Here is a 21,348-nt window from a genome sequence, read left to right on the forward strand (position 1 = left end):
TGTTGGAGGAGGCTGAGCAGCCTCCCTCTGTTTGCAGCACTCAGCACTTCTAAGGAAAATGGGAGATTCAAGAGTTTTGTGAGGCCCTTTTTAGTTAGCTAGCTAAGGGTTTAAATCATTAAAATACTGCACATAAAATTAAGGACCCCTATTACTTGTCCAAAAATAACCATGAAAATTGTACTGAAAACCAAACTATACTTGTTTAAAAAAAAAAAAAAAAGCTCAGCATCATGCATATTGTTTTTGCATGGGGTGGGTGGTGAGGACAAAAACTCATAAATTACCACTATGTCCTTCCCGCCTGAAAAACAGCTGAGCCTCCCTGCTCCTATCATATTATGAAGGAAAGGGTGCTAGACGGGCAGTCAGCAGATGCCGAGCTGCAGGAGACCACACTGGCCACAAAGTTCTCCGCCTTGACTACCTTACTTATTTCTAAACGCCAGTGTCTTGTTCAGCTTCTGCCACTCACAAGTTCAGCTGCTCCTGGCAAGAGGCAGATGGAAGCAGTTTATGGTTTCAATAGATGACCACTGAATCTATTAACGTAATTACGGCCTTAACGTGGAGTAATGTGAACAGTGAAGGCCCCAGCCAGTCTCGCAGGTGAAGACTTTTGAGTTGAGCAGGAGCGCGTTCTAGTGCCCACAGATTAAATGAGAGCAAATGTAAGCACTTCCAGTGCCAGGCAGAAAGGGATGCTCGCGGCAGTGGCAGCTACTACATAAAGGGCACACTCAACAAAAACAGAAAGCCAGCTGATGAGTGAAGAAAACCAGAAAGGGGCCATCCAGGGTGGGCAGGCTCCCCATCTGCCTTCGGCTACTGGGCTGAATGAACACACGGTGTTTGTTTAGTAATACATTTCTACTTATATGTGTATTCCCAGTACGTGCCAGAACAAAGTCTTCACCTGCGTGGACCACACAGAAAGATAAAAGTAGTCGCCACCTTACTTGACCCCGAGAGGACAGCACCTTTCCATCCCAAGGTGAGGAGATGGTGTCTGCTGGAAAACCCAAGTAGTAACTGGTAAACTTAGTGCGCGCCCAGGGGAGGAGACAGGAGGTGGCAGCAGCGCTGTGTGCTTGGAGACCCAACAGAAGAAGCCGGCGGAGACACCTTCAGGCTGAGGATGCCTGGGACCTCTGTTCACAACAGCCCAGGTTTTTCTGTGACTGTTTTTTGGTCAAATTATTTATTGTCTTTAATCATTAATAAGGGGCTAATCAGAACTCCCTTAAGTGACAACCGTTGCTGTCTATAATGCTCTCAAGAGACTGACTAGAGCGCATGACTTCTGACACTTTCAGAAGATAGGTAAGCAAAAAAAATCCAGATGACCTTTACAGAGCTGACAATGGGGACAGAGACGGCCCCCTGGCCTGAGGAAGACACCCCTCTTCTGCCTGTATTTCTGGCACTGCTTAGTTTTATAACGTCAAGTATAATACATGCCACAACCAGCACAGGGAAGATGATCTTCAATCTACTCAACTCCTACCAGCTTTCGGGGCCACGGGGTTGCCAGTCGATCATGCCATCCCCACCTGCCACCACTGTCTGCAGAAAGGCAGAGGGGCTACGGCTCTGCACAGCTCCACAAAGCTAAGGTCGACAGAAGAGGTCTGCCCAACAGCTGCCACAGAATCAAGCATGAACTACACTGAAATCAGTGAGACAGTGAAATGTGGCAGTTTGGCTTTCTAGTCCAAAAAAGCCACTGAATGTGACTTCTCTGTGTAGCCCAACTGCTATTTGAAACACATAAGAACTTTGTTGTTGTTGTTTTCTGAGACAGGGTCTTGCTGTCACCCAGGCTGGAGTGCAGTGGCGCAGTTGTGACTCACTACAACCTCGACTTCCCGGGCTCAAACGATCGCTCAGCCTCCTGAGTAGCTGGGACTACAGGTGCGTGCCAGCACACCAGGCTAATTTATTTATTTATTTTTTAGAGACACAGTCTTGCCATATGGTCTCAAACTCCTAACCTCGAGCAACCCTCCTGCTTCAAAGCCTCCCAAAGTGCTGAGATGACAGGTGTGAGCACCTCACCCAGCCCATAAAGACCGTTTACCTGCTACTGGCTAAGTGGCTTCAGGACTCATTTTTCTCACACCATTCCTTTGTTTGCTGTGGAACTGGCAGCAGAATGAATGTGCCACAAATATAAGCAGCGCTCACGATATGGCAGTCCTAAGTGGCAGGCTCCCAGCACACACGCCCCCACTCGGCCCTTCCCACGCTCTCACTAGACGTCAACAGCCAATTATTCCTCTGGCTTCACCCCAGTTCTTGTTTCAAAACCGTGACACCCTTCAGGCACCCAACATCAATCCCTCAGAGTTGTCACATTCAACAAAACCATCCAATATCACCTATTTTTCAAACTTCCAACTGGAAAATTTCAATCTAGGATGGGCTGCTCTCCTACAAAAACTTTAACTGGGGCCTGACTCACCTACTTCATGTTCTCCAGACCATCAAATAGCTGAGATTAAAACTGCCAAAGGTACACAAAAACTACCATCAAATAAGTGATCCAACTCGGGGCATCAGGATGAGGAGGCGGCACTGCCAGCTGAGACGCCTGAAGTCCAGGCAGCTGCCGACCCTCTCCAAAGGGAGGCCACTGCTTTGCTCTTGCAAGAAAATCCCTGGTACATGGTCCCTAAGAGAAAAACCATCATTTCACATGCCTGTAAGATCCCAACATTCAGGTGGCTTTACAAGTTTACGGTGTCAAAGCAATGTTGAAATATCTTGCAGAGACACCTTTTTAGGACATGAAGCTAGAAGTTTGAGGCACTTCTGTAGTACAATGGTTCTCAATTGATGCTAATTGTGGAGTCATCCCACCTGTACTGTGGTACGTTGAAAGTAATTTGTTACTAATAATAGTTAAAAACATCAAAACCACAAATGCTTTCTTCTAGCAATGTTACCTTCACTCCCTTGTATATCTGCACTGTGTAACCAGAAGCCCATTTTATCACTGCTGCAGCCCAGACCCTGGTGAGGGCCACACATGTGAATTCCATCTAACATCAAGATGGGCAAGGCTGAGAACTGCCTGATTGGAATACTCCATCAATTTGATGTGCTACGTTCTCTCATATATACAACATCAACTAGAATATTTTGCACAATATATAGAAACTCAAAGCAGAACATAAGCAGGAGGGAAGGAGAGGTGTTCATCCAAAGTCAGGCTAGAGGAGGAGGAGTGGTGGAGAGGAAGAAAGGTGGGAGGGCGTTCCTCGTCTTACCCTGCCAGCCCCTGTGACTGCCAGACCCCATGCAGGGCAGAGAGCACGTTCCCATTAGCAGTGCTGGAGCCAGCCTGTGTGAACAAAGAGAAACCTGTTATCTTCTGAAGCTCCCAATCACACACTTGCCTCTCAGATATCCTCAGACGCACAGCTCCCCATCACCCTCATCTAGGACACAGTGTCAGATACCAGGGAGTTTCTTGGCAATCAGGACCTGGCTCGCTTGCCCAGAAGCGTTTACGCTCAGATATGCAGGCAAGCAGGGATGTGGCCCACGCCACACGGGAGGCTCTGCTTATCAGAGCTCGCGAGATGAATGATGAACTATTTCACAGGAAAAAGAAGCACCATGAAGCAACGTCAGGAGGGCAGGGAATCATTAGTGTAAACGGTACAACTATGAAACTTGCCTAAGCAGTTAAAAAGCGTATTTAATAGAGCGCCGTTTAAATGTTCCATTTACAACATGATCAGCATTCTTAGGTTGGATCCTGCCACCTCTATACTAAAATCTGGCCATATTTGTTCTACTTTTCCAAAAACATAGGACTTTTTTTGTTTTGGTTTGGTTCAGGTATGTTATATGTATGGCATTCTTTCAACTCTCTATCTAGCAGGGTTTTTTAAAACAATTTTTCTCTTAAACAAAATGGTTTCAACATTTCTGACAACTGTCTTAACTCATCCAGTTAAGGCCAACCGTGACCCTAGGTTCAAAGCCTGCCACATGGCAGGAGGCTCGTGAACCTCTCTGAGCCTTAGGTTTGTCAGCAGTAAAAATAGAGTTTATCTGAAGATAGTATTACCAGGCAGTGGCCCTACCAGCCCTATGTGCTTACATAACACAGGGGAAAATGCCTGTGACATGGTACAATGTTATATAGACACTGGGGATATTGTTCCATCAATGGCGGTTTTCTTAGAGGTTCCACAGGCAGCATAAGATGCTATTACAGGTAAATGGTAGCCGTTTGTGTTTACTTTACATACGTGTAGTCCTAGTGCGAACAGATATGAGCATCTGAAGTGTCTCCATTACATTATTTTGCCACTTACCTTTGCCAGCATAATTCTTGTCTTTGCCACATCTAGAGGTGTGGTGACTGCAGCGGCAAATCCACCTGTGCAAATAATACCCAACACCCAAGTGAGATACTGTTTACTGTATTACATGATAATTTTGTAATTTTTAGAATTCCTGACTCTGCCCAAATCACTTCATCATTATGTACACTGATTATGTACACTGATTCAAGAACACGATGCACACATGCACAATCTTTATCCACACGCTTCATTTCTTTTGCAGTGACAGAACTCTACCCACTCAGGTGAAAAATACAAGGCTCCACAATTTATCTTGCTCTCTCATTAACTAGCAAACGAATGAGTGTGTGTATGTACGTACATGATGAATGTGTACACATATCACATACATGAATATGGCCAGATGTCCACTCTCAGTATGTGAGACCCTCTGCTCCTAATGGTTCTCAAAGGGTTCACGACTTTCTATGGGCCACGGTCTTTTTTTTTTTTTTTTTTAAGACAGGGTCTCACTGTCTCTCACCAAGACTGGAGTACATTGGTGTGATCATAGCTCACTGCAGCCGCACCCTCCTAGGCTCAAGTGATCTTTCCATCTTAGCCTCCTCCTGAGTAGCTGGGACTACAGCTGCACACCACCATGCTTGGCTAATTTTTAAATTTTCTGCAGAGATAGGTTCTTGCTATGTTGCCCAGGCTAGTCTTGAACTCCTTGCATCAAGCACTCCTCCTGCCTCGGCCTCCCAGAGTGTTGGGATTACAGGCATTAACCACCATGCCCAGCCTGGACCACCGTTCTTTAAAGTGACTACTTCAAAATGCTTCTATCATTTCTGCTTTGCATATAGCAAAATGGACAGAGTCACATGTAACATTGTGGGGATTTTTGGTATACATGGCTGGATTCTTTGAATTAAAGGAGCAAAGCTTTTTGTGTTTCACAGGCTCCTGATAGCAGGCTAGTCAGAGTTACTACATTTCTAAGCTCTCCTCTACATCTTCTTAGCCTGAGTCTTGCTTCAGCACGCATTGCACGTTATGGCTTCCTTCCTACCTTCTCTCTCATGTTTGTATTATCTGAATGTCATGACGGCTGAACTGTACACAGATTGGACTTTTTGAAGGACTTTCTGTTTTAACATAAACCAAGTTTATAGTGTCAATATTTCATTTAGTGCAGTACAAAGATATATTCTAAATCCCAAGAGGCCCTACGAGAGAGAAATAATAAACCCTAAAAGGTGTTATAAAGATTCAGCTTCCAAGAGCTAGGGGGAAAGAGGCAGTGTTACAAGGGCAACAGGACACACGTATGTGAAGGATACTCCAGAAACAGCACTGCTTTCCTTCTCACTTTTGTGGCTTGTGGACAAGAAACAGCACTACTTTCCTTCTCACTTTTGTGGCTTACAAGAAGGTCATTTGACCTCTTTCTAAATATGATGCTGAAATAAGATTATACCAAGCCTCCTCTATATGGTAACATTTATTATGACACTGACTTTTTGAATGGTGTACCTATTTATGCTCTCATGGTCCACTTCTGGTTACCCCTGACTGTCACAGACTTTAGGGGTAAGTACTATCAACTGACAGGAGTACTTGAATCCCCTTTGGTTTACCCATTTCAAATTATGAGTATGTAAAACTCTTTGTCTTAAATTCAGAGGCTGTCTGAAATTCAGAGACTTGCTAAGCTTTGTGTCTTTTAAATTTCTGTGGACTTGGTCTTGAAATCCTACTCTTGTAACCATATATTCTGCCCTGGAAAAGTAAATATACTTTTAGTTACACAACAGGATCCATGAACATCCATCCATCCATCCATCCATCCATTCATGCGTCCATCCGTCCATCCATCCATCCATCCATCCATCCATCCATCCATCCATCCATTCATGCGTCCATCCATCCATCCATCCATCCATCCATCTATCCATCCATCCATTCATGCGTCCATCCATCCCTCCCTCCCCATCTCCCCCAAGAAAGGAAGAAAAGGGAAAAAGACACAAGACACAAAGGCAACAAACTTTACAATCTCAAACTTCTTATACTCCGAAATAATGTATTTGGTTTTGTTTCCCTCACCAGCAGCAGTGTCTAGCCTGAAAGAACCCTTCTTTGGATATGGAAAGACCAACGTTTAAATCCCTGCTCTACCAGTTGTCCAGCCTTAGGTAATTACTTATTCTGGAGCTGAAGCACCATATGAGCTAGGGACTCCTACTACCCCATGCTACAGGTGGGGAAACTGAGGCTTTCGGAGGCTAAAAACTTGAAGATTTTACTTAGCGCAGAGCTGAGACGGGATCTTAAGTCTGTATTGACTCCGGAACTGGGACTCTCAGCCACTGGTCTCCTAGTGGCCTCAGTTTTCTCATCTGTAAAATGCAGACAGTAGTATGACACAGGAATTAAATGGGCCTACGCAACACGTCTGAAACAGCATCTGGCTCACAGCAGTAATCAAAAAAATAACTCTTTCCTGGGTGGGCAGAGCTAATGAGTGATTTTTCTTCGTATCTCTAGACCAGCACACACACAGCAGGCACTCAAAAATGCTTAATTGGTATCCTGCTCTCTAGTTAAATTTTCTCTAGTGAAATTTTCTAGTTATAAACTGAAAATATATATAGTCCTATTCTCTAGTGAATATACAGTCCTGTTCTCTAGTGAAATTTTCTAGTTATAAACTGAAAATTTCAACTCATCCTCTAAAAGGCAGGGAAAAGTAAAGGTAGGAGCTAATATCTGCAGTGCTTACTTCGTATCTGGCATGCCAGGAATGCACTAGGCACATTGATTATTTGATCTCATTTGCATAGGGTTACTATTCCCATCTTACACCCAACTTACTTGCCCAGGCCACACAGCTGGTGCGGGACCTGGGACTGTCACATGTATCATGACTCCAAAAGTATCACTTGTTCCACTACATAATGACTTTGACATATAAGACAAATTAAAATTTGTCCAATGGTTAAAACTCACTTTCATATGTGAAAATGTTCACAAACGATCCTAAACCAATTAAAAAGACCTAAAGGTTGATAAGGAACATCTAATAAATTTAGTTACTGCAAATCAAACTTATTTTGGCCATTAGCAAAGGTCTACCACCATTACTTTAGTGTGGATGCCTGCCAATATTCTCTTGGAGATTTAGGTTTCATGAAAGTAATACGAAGAAAAGTTAAGACAGAAACACGTATGCTCCAAATAGGTTCTAACTTTACTACCGAGAGAGAAGCTGTATTTTATGTGTTACTAATAAATCAATTTGCCCGTCTTCAAATATCAAAGATTTCTCTGATTCGCGGATCTCACAATGCTTTTGTAAGGCTGTAAGGAGGACTTGTGAAGATAATAGAATAGAATAATGGTCATAACGGGTAAGGGCTGGGGGCCAGGACTTTCAGTTAAAATGTAGTTATTTTCTGTTTTATTTAAGGGCATTGTAAGCTACTGGTGATAGATACAAGGAACATTCTAACATATGACACAGGAAATAATCATTTGGTACAGCAATTACAGGCTGCTTTTGTGTTCAAAGCATCCATGAAACAGTCTTCTACGGTCTCCACTGGAGTTAGGTTTCTACTGAATGTTAGGCTAACTGCTGTCGAGGACAGGATTCAGGGGAAACTAAAATTTTATGATAAAATTATATCTATTTCCTTGGGGAACAAATGCAGATTCCCTAACCGCCCCTCCCCGCCATAAAGACAAAGTAGCCACCTTCCTACAGTAAGGCTGGAGCTGTCACCTCTAAGCAACGGCTGACAACGTGGGGGCAGCAGTGGGGAAGTCCCCAGACCCACCCCTGGGCACCCTTGCTGCCGTTCATTTCTCCTCCAGACCCTGCGCTGCTCCTGATTAGTCTGGGAGGGACAAGAGCACCACCACGCCCCTCTTACGTGTGACCTCCAGTGAAGCAGACAGATGTGGAAGACTTCCACATCAACAAGAAGGAAAGTGGTTTTTGTTTGTATTTTAATAGAGATTGTGTCAGGCCTTCTCATTTGTTACCCAAATAATCCCTCATCCTATTCTAGAATTTCTAACCCATGGAGAGACTGCAATCAATCTCCTTCCCCGCCTCTTTCTCCCCCACCCCCTTTTCTCCTAGAGAATGTACAGAGGTGTTTATTATGAGAAACTGATCAAAATATACTAGAGCACCAAATATCACTATAGTAGCAAATGTCATACTTCGGCTGCATTATGGTTTATGTTTAGAAGTTCACTTGAAGCAAGGAAGTTGGCAAAGTCCTTTTTTTCCCCTAGTTTCACCCCTGACCAGAAGCCAAGGGAATTTCTGTGCATGACAAGCCATCAACACCTCCAATCTCGTGGGACATTTTTGGATATTTGTGCCAAGTAGTTTATAAAACAAGCATGAGCAAGAAAGAGTGCCAAGGATGGCACACAGAATGGTTCATCTGCAATGATTTAGCCAATTTAAACTTGGAAAAGCACATGGGGATGAGAAATCTGATTTCTGATTTGAGGGCAAGTTTTATCACTGCCTTTATGGCCATGTAAGGGTAAAGTCTGCAAGTGCAGTGTGTAAGTATTTTAAAGGGACTTCACAAGACATCATTCATTTCTATATTCTGTAAGGCACCATGTTGCAACTCTTACAGAATCTCGCTTTTTCATAAATTGGAATATTTTCAAGTGATGTTTATCCTTCAGAAATGCTTTAAAATAGTAACCCTGTTCCTCTGGATCAACATTTGTACCAAATAAAATTTCAAAACAGTAAGAGATATAAATAAGAAATATATTTATCTTTTGCTAAATATATGTGGATCTACTAACAACGGATTTTTTGCAGGCCTTGGACAAACTCCTTCACTTATCAGAACTTCATCAGAAAAAAAAATAAGATGCTTGTATTGGAGGCATTTTAAAATGTATGAGCTATTAGAGGAGATTGTTCTGTACAGTAACTTCATTGATATGACATTCCTTCACTCAGTCAAGAAGGTGAATTCCTGTGAAAGTAGGTTTTCATTTTCTGGACATTGGTTGTTCTTACTGAAATAGTAGTAGTGCCCTATATCGACTTGGTTTTGCAGAGTACAGAGTACTAACCATACATTATCTCAAGCCCTGAAGTAATCCCCTAAGGTAGGAATTGTTGCTTCTACATTACAGGTAAGGGAACTGGCACTCAGGAGGGCCCCAAAGTCTCATTCCTGAGTTGGGGACCAAAAAGAGACTTGACAATCCTGTAAGTCACACAGCTCAGCCTGTGCTAGATGTATAGCTGTGGGCACCTCGCTCCCTTTCTCCACACCCCAGCATCACTGGAGCACCGGCTGTGCTGCCACACTCCCCAGGCGAGTCACCTTCACTGAAAGGGCCTGGATGGTAGGATCCTACCACTAAGATAGAGGATGTCTGATAGGAAGTTCCCTTCTCTCCCTCCTTCTGACAATATAAGTCCTTAGCATCTATTACAGAGTATTACTCCAAAAAGGAAATTGTAATTAATGCAAATTTCCTTAATAGTAACAATGTCTCTGCAAGCAAATCTTTGAATTGGGTATTTAAGGAATAGGACCAGAGACTATGTTCTTCTTATTTCAACACATGGAAGTTTTATAGTATTGCTAACTTTAAAAAGTAGCTTTACTTATCCAGGATGACTAAATTTCCATTATGTGCTCACTTTGTCCCCAGGGCCCAGGAGAGTGTCTACAAAAATGCACATCTCTCTGAGGGACTGGGGAATAATGACTCCTGACCTCTGGAAAATGAATCAAGACCACCTATTATAACACAGCTAATGACTATGTGTCATGTGGAAACAATCATCATCATAATCAATCTGGATTGGTTTCATGCCTAGAGGCAAAATTCTTATTGTTGATTACCAATTCTACAAGTCAAATGAGTCTATTAATCAAGAGTCCTATAAAATGAATATTTTCTGTTTTCCCAATCACGACAACAACAACAAAAAAACAATGACTATTAAACAAACTGGAAAATAATTATTTCCCAATGAAGTTAACACCCTAAACCTCCCCCACTGGCTTCACATCTCAACTAGAAGTTTCCTTTTCTGGCAAATTTCCATTTTATTTCAACTATAATTCTAATTTAACTTTGTAACAACAAAATATACTTCTCTCTTAGGTTTTTAAATGTGTCACTTACTAAGCTCTTTAAAGCATTTGAGTTCTCATTAAAGCCTCACTGGAAAATTCCTATGACTTAGTGATGGATAACATGATATTGCATATTGTCACCTCGCTCTTGCTTTAATGTCTCGAAAATGCCCAGATGTGTAGATTTCCATACTTCCTACACAGAACAGTTCAGCCTTCAGTAAGTTATGCAGGAGCCTCTGCTCTCCTGACACTACTTAATCTACAGTGCTGTCAAACATGTCACACCAACCATGAATCATTGCCTTCTGCAGAAATCGCTTAAACCCCCTAAGCACTGCCCAAGGCAGACAGCTGCATGGTAAGCCCTGCACCCACAGCAAGTCTCTTCCCACAGAGGACTTTCTAAATCATCTTTAAGATCATTCCAGGGCCTGAATGAAGGCTTTAATAAAGATAAAAAGAAAAAGAAAAATTTGTCAAAAACAAATTGGTTGTCTTTCAGGCAGACACCTTTTTAGCAGTTTTTTACCCCCTCTAGGACACGTTCTTTTCTCAACCAGTGGAGCACTCTTCATCTAAACAACCTGGAATTTTTAAAGAATGTTGTTTTTGCACAGTTAATATTTTCACATTTTTCCCCCTCTTAGGTCTTTCCCAGTATAATATAATCCTTTGCACCTGCAAAAGCTCCACAGACTGCTGACTGCCAAGAATCCACCACAAGATCCTGCCTCCAGGACCAGAGGGCCTGTGTTTAAGGAGAAAGAAAAATACAAGTTATTAAATATTTGAATTTATCGGAACCTCCTGTGGGTTAGCTCTGGGGATGGGAACTTAAATGAGAAGCTATTTTGGTGGCATTCTTTACTGATGACATAAGTGACTTTCCCAAAGACTTAACTGCATTCTAAAATAAGTCAAAGAAATGAGAGTGACAGCTACAGTAGAGTGCTCAAAGGAAACAATTTTCAGAGTATACATATGTGTGTGTGCGCACACAAAACTTCATCGCCACAATTGAGATAGTGAACTTACTCATGACCCACACGTTTTCTTGTCTCCCTATGTAACCCCTCCTTCCTGTCCTTCCTCACTACCCCACAATCTGATCTGTCATTCGATTAGTATGCCTTTCCCAGAATATCATTGTAATCACATATTTTTAAAATCCAACTTCTTTTATTCAGAATTATTTTGTGATTCACCCATGTCATGCAGATATCAACAGTTGACTTCTTCTTCATTAGTAATATTCCGTTGTATGTATATATCGTGATTTACGCGTTTACCTGTTGATGGACATCTGAGATTTTTTCCGTTTGGGGCTATTACAAATAAAGCCACCATGAACATTTGTATACAGGTTTTTATATGTACACATGCTTTCATTTCTCTTGGGGAAATACCTAGCGGTGAAATCGCTAGATCACATGGGAGTTATGTTTAACTTTTTAAGGACTGCCAAACTTGTTTTCCAAAGCAATTGTACCATTTGACATTCCCATGAGTTCCGGTTTCTCCACATCTTCCTAATACTTGTTATCATCACCACTTTAACATTTTAACCATTCTACTAAGTGTGTTGTAGTATTTCTTTCTTTTTATTCTTTTTTTTTTTTTTTTTTTTTGAGACATAGACTCACTCTGTCACCCAGGCTGGAGTGCTGGAGTACAGTGGTACAATCTCAGCTCACTGCAAACTCCAACTCCTGGGTTCATGTGATGCTCTTGCCTCAGCCTCCTGAGTAGCTGGGACTACAGGCGCCCGCCAACATGCCCAGCTAATTTTTGTATTTTTAGTAGAGACAGGGTTTCACCATGTTGCCTAGGCTGGTGTCAAACTCCTGACCTCAAGTGATCCACCCGCCTCAGCCTCCCAAAGTGCTGGGATTACAGGTGTGAGCCACTGCGCCTGGCCTTCATTGTCGTTTTAATCTGTATTTCCCTAATGATGCTGAGCTGCTTTTCATGTACTTATTTGCCATCCACAACATACTGTCTTTGGTGAAGTGTCTGTTCAAATGTGTTGCACATTTGTACTGGGTTACCATATCTCAATGACTGAATTTTAAGAGTTCTTTACATATTCTAGACATAGCTCATTTACAGATGTTTTCTTCTAGTCTTGTCTTTTCATTCTTTAAACAGTATCTTTCATCATTCTTTTAACAGCGTCTTTCAAGGAAGTTTTTAATTTTGATGAAGTTCAAATTATCCTTTTACAGATCTTGCTTTTGGTGTCACATCTAAGAAATCTTTGCCTAACTCAAAGTCACAAAGATTTTTTGATCCTGTGTTTTCTTCTAGAAATTTTATGCTTTCAGGTTTTACATTTATATCCATCATACAATATGTAGATTGAAGTGATTTGGTTTTCACATGTGGATCTTCAGTTGTTCCAGTGACTGGGAAAGATAGTAATTTCTCCAGTGAACTGCCCGCTTGCTTTTGTCAAAAATCAATTGTCCACATCTGTGTGGGTCTATTTCTGAACGCTCTATTCTGTTCTCCTCTATAGGCCTATCTTGATATCAATCCCATACTTTCTTCACTACTGTAACTTTATAATGAATCTTGAAATCAGGTAGTATTTGTTTTTCAAATTCTTTTTCAAAGTTCTTCTACCTATTCTAAGTATTCTGCATTTCCATATGAATTTTGCAATCTGATTATCAATTCCTATGAAATAACCTGCTGAGACTGTGATTGGGATGCACCAAATCCATGGATTATTCTGGAGAGAACCAGCTGTTAATGTTGAGGGGTTTTCTTCTCATAGGCATGACATTCCTCTTCATTTAACTAAGGCCTTCTTTACATTCTCTCCACACTGTCTTATAGTTTTCAGTATACAGGTTTTGCACTGGTTTTGTCAAATTTATCCTTAAGTATTTCACATGTTTTGGTGCTACTGCAAATCATACTTTTTTAAAATTTCAATCTCTGATTGTTCATTGCTAATATGCAGAAACTGATTATCAATACAATTGATTTTTGTACACTGATCTTGTATTCTGCAGCCTTGCTAAAGTTACCAACCTCATAGCTTTTTTTATAGAGCTCATCAAATTTTCAACATAGATGACCATATCATCTGTAAAGAGAGCTGTACTTTTTCCTCTCCAATTAAGGTAACTTTTCTTGTTTATTTTCATTTTTGCCTTACTGAATTGAGTAGGACCTTCAGCATAATAGTATGCATTGCAATAGTGACCACAAATATTAACAAAAAAGACCTCTTGAATATAGTAATTTAAATAGTTAGAAAAGTATAATGACTTTCTGAGAGTGGTGTGACATTTTTAGGGATAATCAAATACACAGCAACTAAAAGAAGAACAGCAAAGTTCGTTTTAATTTCCTACTCTGAATACTTCCTCACTGACAACTATCTCTGGAAGGTTGTGAAGGTCACTGAGCGGAGGAAGAAGATGCCATGGAAATGAATCATAGGTACTGTTTACTCTGTCAACTTTCACAACTTTTCTTAAGTCAGACAGCTACTATGTTAACTATCTAACAAATTAAATATGTGACAGTGTGTGGTTTGAGGACCAACATTTCCCTCTATCCATACTAACATGAATGATTCTCTGAAAGTGTATTAATTTAATTTACTGCACTGAGAGTGCAGCTCTCAAATAGATTATTTGTCATCTTACTTGTGAAAACAGATAAGCGAAAAAAGAAAAGATTTATTAGAAACAGGTTTCTAAAGATAATATTGCCATTAAACTGAGTATCTGGTATATTTTCAGAAAATGCTCTAATGTTTGCAAATAAATCTGTATGCTTTAATAGAAAGCATTATTTTCTCCAGAGCTCCTATAAGCATTGCAGAAAGAGTAAGAAACAAGAGAGTGGAATCGCTTTTTCTTTACTTTTAAGGTGGCAAAGGGTGTATTTTATCAGGTTAATGCCAGTTTTAACACCAACACTTACTTCACCAACTTATTAGAAAAGCAATGCAAAATATAAACTAGATTTCTGTTGATGACTAAAGGTCACCTTCAGTTAATCTACTGACAACTTTAAAGGTTCCAAAGAGTAGAAGGCTACTCCAGATAGACTTGAAATACTGGTAATAATGCTGAGTTTATAAGCAAAAGTAAGTAACAACAAGATGTGAATGTGATAAAAAATCAAAAATGTTATGCAAGTCATAAATTCAACAAGTATTTACTAGGTGTCAGGTATTATAGCCAAGGAGAGAAAAAGTAACAGTCCCTAGGTTTAATATTCGAGGAAGGTATGGTGGGGGCAGAAGAGGATTATAAAAGAGAGAAGTGAGGTGACAGAGAAAGCTTCACAGAGGCACCTGTCATAATCTAGGGAGAAAAAAAATTGGTTGCCAGGGGGAAAAAAAGCCACAATCAAAATAGACTCAGATGGCTGAAGACAACATTTAAAAATAGAATCTCCACAGAGAAGTGTAACTTTCCACTATCACCTGGCCAGAATAATGAGCTTACAAAAAACACATAAAGAAATAATTTGGTATTTGAAATGGATACTAATAAATACCTTAAAACAAACAAAACATCTCTAGAAGACTCAAAACATGTAAAGCGAGAAACTTCAGTGGCAAACACAAAGCATGACATAAAGAACAACTGTAACAGCAACCACAATACACACTTCCACAGAAGATACAGAACTTCCCATGTTCCAAGTGTGAAGCGCTTTACATACATCAACTCATGTAATTCTCTCCACAATCTTCTGACATATATGTAATTCTTATTATCTTGTCATTTTATAGACAAAACCATTGTGGCTCACGCCTGTAATTCTAGCACTTTGGGAGGCCATGATGGGAGGATCACTTGAGGCCAGGAGTTTGAGATAAGCCTGGTTAACATAGTGAGATCCCATCTCTAAGGAAAAAACTGTTTAAAGATGAGGCTCAAAGATGTTAAGTAACTCAAAGATTAAACAGTGAGTAGGAAAGCTGGGATCTGGATGGGACACTCTGGTGTGGTTTGGATCACATGGGTTTGGATCTATAGGATATTGTTGTCCAGGTAACACACAGATAAGCATTCATGAGACACTTTACTTCCACACACAAATCACAATTTCTACTGGAATGATTAAAATATCCAAGTGAATGAACAAATTATGTAAATGTCTGAAACAACTTGCTTAAATGAGTTTGTAATGATTTTTCTAATTGAGGAATTGTCTGAATACAGAACTTCAGAAATGTAATACTGAGACCAGTGTAAAAAGGTGAGTGTTATTTACAAATTATTCATTTGTAAATAATTCATTACAATTATTCATTTGTAATTCATTTGCAACCTTAAATTCGTAAAACAACAATCATCAGAACCTGACTGCTAAAAAGTACTATACAAAAATTATGAACATATTTTGAAATTACATATTTGCTCATCTATTTGGAGGGACAACAGGATTGTAAAAAACAAAATACTCTAGCTGGAAGACATTACTCACAGGAAGACTACATATTGATTATGACATTCACATAATTTTAGACTGGAATGTGGAATAAAAATGTAGTGTAGGTAACAACATAAATGATTACTATTGACAATATTGGTTGGGATTTACTGACTACCTACAATGCTCTAGGCACTATGCTAAAGATTTTACATGTATAATCTCATTCAATGTTGAGAAGTGTATTAGTCTCCACAAAAACAGGTGAGGGGCAAGTGCTAGGAGATTTTAAGTAACGTGCCTGAGGTCACATAGATAGTAAGTGGGAAAACTGAGGCTGGTTCATTCTGCAAATAGCATTATGTTTCCTCACTATCACATGCAGCTCAATTTCTAGTCAAACTACATCATAATACACATGTTACTAAATACTTTGAAGTTAATAAAATGAATTTAAATAATGTAGGTTTATAAAAGTTTTTTTTAAAGAACCTGCCAAAATTTTTTTAAATTTCCATGATTTCTCAACCTAAATAAGTCATTTCATTGCCACAGAGGTCTAATGATCATTTCTGTCAGGGCAGATAAATAATTAGGGGAGGAGGAGAGGGGCACTAAGGGGCCCAAATGTGAAGAAGCAGTAATGCAGGCTCAACCCATGGTGGAGGTTGTATACCAAAATAACAATAAGAAATTTAAAAAGCAAAGAGGCACATTTTCCCTGTTTGCTTATTTATCCCAATTGAATCTCCCATTTCCTTTTTCTGTTCAAATGTAAGTAACTTAAGAGACTGAATCTTGTTCTGTTACCCAGGCTGGAGTGCAGTGAAGTGATCACAGCTCACTGCAGCCTCCAACTTCTGCACTCAAGCGATCCTCCCGCCTCAGCCTCCTGAGAAACTGGGACTCTGGGCAAGTGCCACCATGCCCGGCTAATTTATTTTATTTTTTTGAGGCAGCGTCTTGCTATGTTTGCCCAGGGTGGTCTCGAACTCCTGGTCTCAAGTGATCCTCCCACCCCAGCCTCCCAAGTAGCTGGAATTACAGTATAAATAAAATTTTCACATGAATCTATGGTTACATTAATGAGAAATATCAAGTTTAAGTAATGAGAACAGAAGTCAAAAATGTTCTTAGTTTCACTTCGGTAATTTTTCTTAAGTAAAGCTACCTTAATAGAGGCTGATTATAAACCATTTCTAATAGGTTGTATGACACTTTTATTTTGAAATAATTTTAGATTTACAGAAGAGTTACGAAAGTAGGAGCAGTCCACTGAGTGCTGCGGCTCGTGCCTATAATCCCAGCACTTCAGGAGTCTGAGGTGGGAGGATCACTTGAGCCCAGGAGTTTGACACCAGCCTGAGCAACACAGGGAGACCCTGTCTCTACAAAAAAATGTAAAAATTAGCCAGATGTGGTGGCACATGCCTGAGTCCCAGCTACTAAGGAGGCTGAGGTAGGAGGATTGCTTGAGCCTGGGAGGTTGAAGCTGCAGTTATCGGTGATCACATCACTGCACTCTAGTCTGGGCAGCAGAGCAAGACCCTATCTCAAAAAATAATAATAATATAGTTCCCATATATCCTTCACTCAGCTTCCACAGTATAATTATCAAAGCACAAGACTGAGATTGGTACAATAATATTAACTAAGCTACAGACCCTAGTTGAGTTTCACCGTAACAACTATTGTATAAAAGTAAGCAACTTTTAAACATCAGCTTGACTTTTTAAATTAACAATATTTGTATTATTCATTAGGATACTCAGTGATATGACTACAAAAACAATCAGGTTGTAATTTCCCAAGTGATTCTTCACTTAATGCTAAAGGCCTATCAAAGGAAGAAAAGCATGAAGTAGTTTGGCTCCCTGACCCCCACCCCAAGATAATAACTATTAGCACCAGTAGTCATAGGCCAGAAAGCAAACACCAGGCACAATACTATGAAGTGGCTGGGAGCCCAACCCCAGACCAGATGTCTTCTATCTAAAGTACAGCATGAAGAGAAGGCTTTGTTTTTCACTTTTAAAAGACCCACCCAAATAAGCACTATTGTCTTATGAATAACAAACTGAAAATAAGTGTGTTGGCTCCAGTGAACAAAAACGTACAACTTAGGACTTCTTTAGCTGCTCTATTCAAAAGCAGTTATATCGCTTCCAACCTTACAAGATGATGATAGTTTACTACATGCTTTTTATGTATGTAGTAAACCCGTTGACAACATGCATTTTATGCATGTAGCAAAATAGGTATGTGCACAGAATCATCTACTCAATTCCAAAATTAGCAACATCAGATGACAAAATTTAAGACAATGGAAAGGAAAATGCTTAGTTTTTTCAAACCTAGGCTTGCTCTGGATATCATCCTCTGGGTAGGTCTCACTGCTGTGAGTTTACCACCAGAAGTTTATAACAGATTACAGACAGCAGACAATGATTTTCGTGTAAATACCTTCCATGCTGTTGTTGATCAAGCTATTGCGTAGCTTTTGCACATATATTTTTAAAAACAAAGCAACAGCTGCCTATCATTTTATCATTCAATCAGATGAACCATCTCTCTGTGAAGTACTCTCATACTACTATGGCTACAAAAGAGATTTCTAAAAGCAAGTTGTGAAACTGAAAACAATATCAAACATAATGGGAACCACAATTCGGCTTTCATTTGGCCACACCGTAGCTCTTGCAATACACACTGGTGGCTAAAAGGCTAAAATAAATTTTTCATATAGCACTACTTTTCATAATTAAAAACGGATATACCTAACAGATAATTAGGAATCCCTTACGGTATACAGGCTGATTTGGGTTATAATGGCAGCTAGACTGAAACTGTTCTGGGATGTGCAAGCAGCATCATTTTTATATGCGTTGATCTGTACTTTGTTTTTGGCAATAATATATGTTGGCTAGTTGAGATATTTAGATATTTGCATTCTAGATAAGTTAGTAAAGATAGTAAGAATTTATATGAAAATCTTGAACTAATGATTGTGCTGGTAATTACAGGCAAAGACACTGATTATTCTTAAGTAAAAGCAAGATGGACTAAAATGCTCAGTTTGCTTACTACTATTTAGGTTTTAGAATTTATACAGTAATATTTTTGGATACGTGTGGGCCAGATTTTAGATATGTGGGGGATATTTATTCTGACTGGGGATTCTCTGAGCTTTCTATTTGTGGTTCTTATTAGTTGTATTAGTCCATTTTCACATTGCTGATGAAGACATACTCAAGACTGGGCAATGTACAAAAGAAAGAGGTTTAATTGGACTTACAGTTCCACGTGGCTGGGAAACCTCACAATCATGGCAGAAGGCAAGGAGGAGCAAGTCACATCTTACGTGGATGGCGGCAGGCAGAGAGAGAGCTTGTACAGGCAAATTCTTGTTTTTTAAAGCTATCAAATCTTGTGAGACTCATTCACTGTCATGAGAACACAGCAGGAAAGACTTGCCCCTGTAATTCAATCCCCTCCCACTGCATTCCTCTCCAACACATGGGAATTGTGGGAGTTACCATTCAAGATGCGATTTGGGTGGGGACACAGCCAAACCTTATCATTAGTCTTGGGTAGGGTAAAACCCGTTGACAACATCTAAATATATCACTGAGTAATAGTCATGATAAAACAATTTGACTGATGCTCATGACATTGATTATGAGTCACTAAGAAAAGGTGTGATTATTTTTAATAATTTTGCCTGCAAAAGAACACTTGGTTTGCTGTGTTTAAGTATGGGACAATCTTTTTAAAAAGATTTTTTATCAAAAATGGTTAACATAAAAGAGCTGAAGGACTTACACTGACAAGCCCTATTTATTGGAAACAGATATACTCACAAGCCTTTATCCTAAAAAGCACCAGAAAAATATTTTAAAAGAAAGTAGTCACTTGTTTTTTTCATTGCCCTTTAAAAGCTCTCTCATCTCACCTTTGATTCTAAGGGAGAGGGACGTCATTACCTTAATCTCTGGAGTCCCCACAGGGCCCTGCACAGTTCCTTACATAAAGAAGGCAGGTAAATGTTTGGTACCTACATGAATACCTACCATGTAAGTTGTATTTCACCATTTTACCCTTGCGTAAGGAACAGGAGAAAACATGAATGGGCCAAACATCACAATCCCAAATTTCATTCTTGGTTCAATAAATAACCCTATAAATCAGGAATGGCATTTACTGGACTGGACAAGGCTTTCTGATGAGCTGTGCAAAGATGGTTTCCCAAGTTTATTTAGGCTCACTTGGAATGAAAGCTACGATCAACTGGTAAAGCCTACTGGGGCAAAGCAAGACCTAGAGGCAGCACACGCAATATCATACCGCATATTTAAACCAGACACACTAAACAAACCTCCGAAATGCTCATAAATAACAAGTAAGCAGGTCTCAAGAACAAATACAAACAGCTAATACTTTTTCTTCCCCCCATTTGCTAAAGGAGGTTACATGTAAATGTATAAATGAGTCCCTTGAAAATCATACACTGTCAAGGTCTTCTATTTCCAAAGAAATGAGGAATCATTATAGGCATTTTAAGTGCTTCTAAATATATATTTATGTTTGATAATCTGATTAAATTCAAGTGTGGAAAATTCTCTTTTCTCACATTTTGTCTCAGCAAAAAAAAAGTCGATATGACTCATCCCAAGAACCTTTTATCTTGATGGATTCTATTTATCTCATTTCAGTTACAGACTTGCATAAATAAGAGAAAAATACCTAAAAGAAAGAAATGATGAATTCTGGTGTGCTTTTTATTGTTTTCTGACAAACAACCTAGCCCACTACCTCCAGGTTATGGCACTCATAAGCCATGGTTAAATCTCACCTTCAGTTTACAAATAAGAGAACCTGCAAGGAATGTGCTGGGTGTTATTAGTTTGGCTCCAGAACCGTAACCACAGCAGGATGCCTGGGCAGCTGGGTACCCAGCTCTAACTGAGGAGCTGGGAGAGGGAGCCTGGGCTCCGGGAGCCACAGCCTTTCTTTCCATCCATCTTCTTGGGCCTTTGAGATACATGATATTCTTCCTGCCCTACTTGGTCTTCTTAGTCATCTGTTTTTTTGTGTGTTTGTTTAAACCATCTGTATTTATCTTTTCCTTGGCCAAATTATGAAATACAAGCATTTCCTAAACATTTTGTTTACTCACTGAATTTCACCTAAAACCCAAGGAGTTTCATACTTTTCCAATTCTTATATTCCTTATACGGATCTCTCTCAATTGCTCTAGAAATCAGAAAATTTTGCTTCTTACTTTTATAATTTGAATGCAAGGATGCTGGGGAATTCTCATTCTTTTTCTATTAAGTGTCCCATACTTTCTAAGATGCAAATTAAGAATTCAAATTTTCTTATAGTTTTTGAAATGTTAAAAGATGCCTGTTTCATCACGTGATTTTGCTAAAATTTTAAACAGTACTTAGACTCTGATTTGACTGCTAATCTGGAAGTTTAAAATGTACTTT

The 21,348-nt window shown here is 39.8% G+C and overlaps 1 protein-coding gene across 5 annotated transcripts in view; it reads right to left on the bottom strand.

Moving 5' to 3' along the window:
• SLC25A26 (solute carrier family 25 member 26) overlaps positions 1–21,348 on the bottom strand; it is a 167,847-nt gene that overhangs the window by 5,087 nt on the left and 141,412 nt on the right. For all 5 annotated transcript variants that reach the window (XM_025375303.1, XM_025375302.1, XM_025375306.1 and 2 more), the window contains 3 exons: positions 11,129–11,198; positions 4,332–4,396; positions 3,273–3,346 (listed from right to left, as the gene is read on the bottom strand). In XM_025375303.1, coding sequence (XP_025231088.1) covers positions 3,273–3,346; positions 4,332–4,396; positions 11,129–11,198 — 209 coding nt within the window. The remainder of the gene's footprint in view (positions 1–3,272; positions 3,347–4,331; positions 4,397–11,128; positions 11,199–21,348) is intronic.

This window comes from Theropithecus gelada, chromosome 2 (genome assembly GCF_003255815.1).
Source record: "Theropithecus gelada isolate Dixy chromosome 2, Tgel_1.0, whole genome shotgun sequence".
NCBI lineage: Eukaryota > Metazoa > Chordata > Mammalia > Primates > Cercopithecidae > Theropithecus > Theropithecus gelada.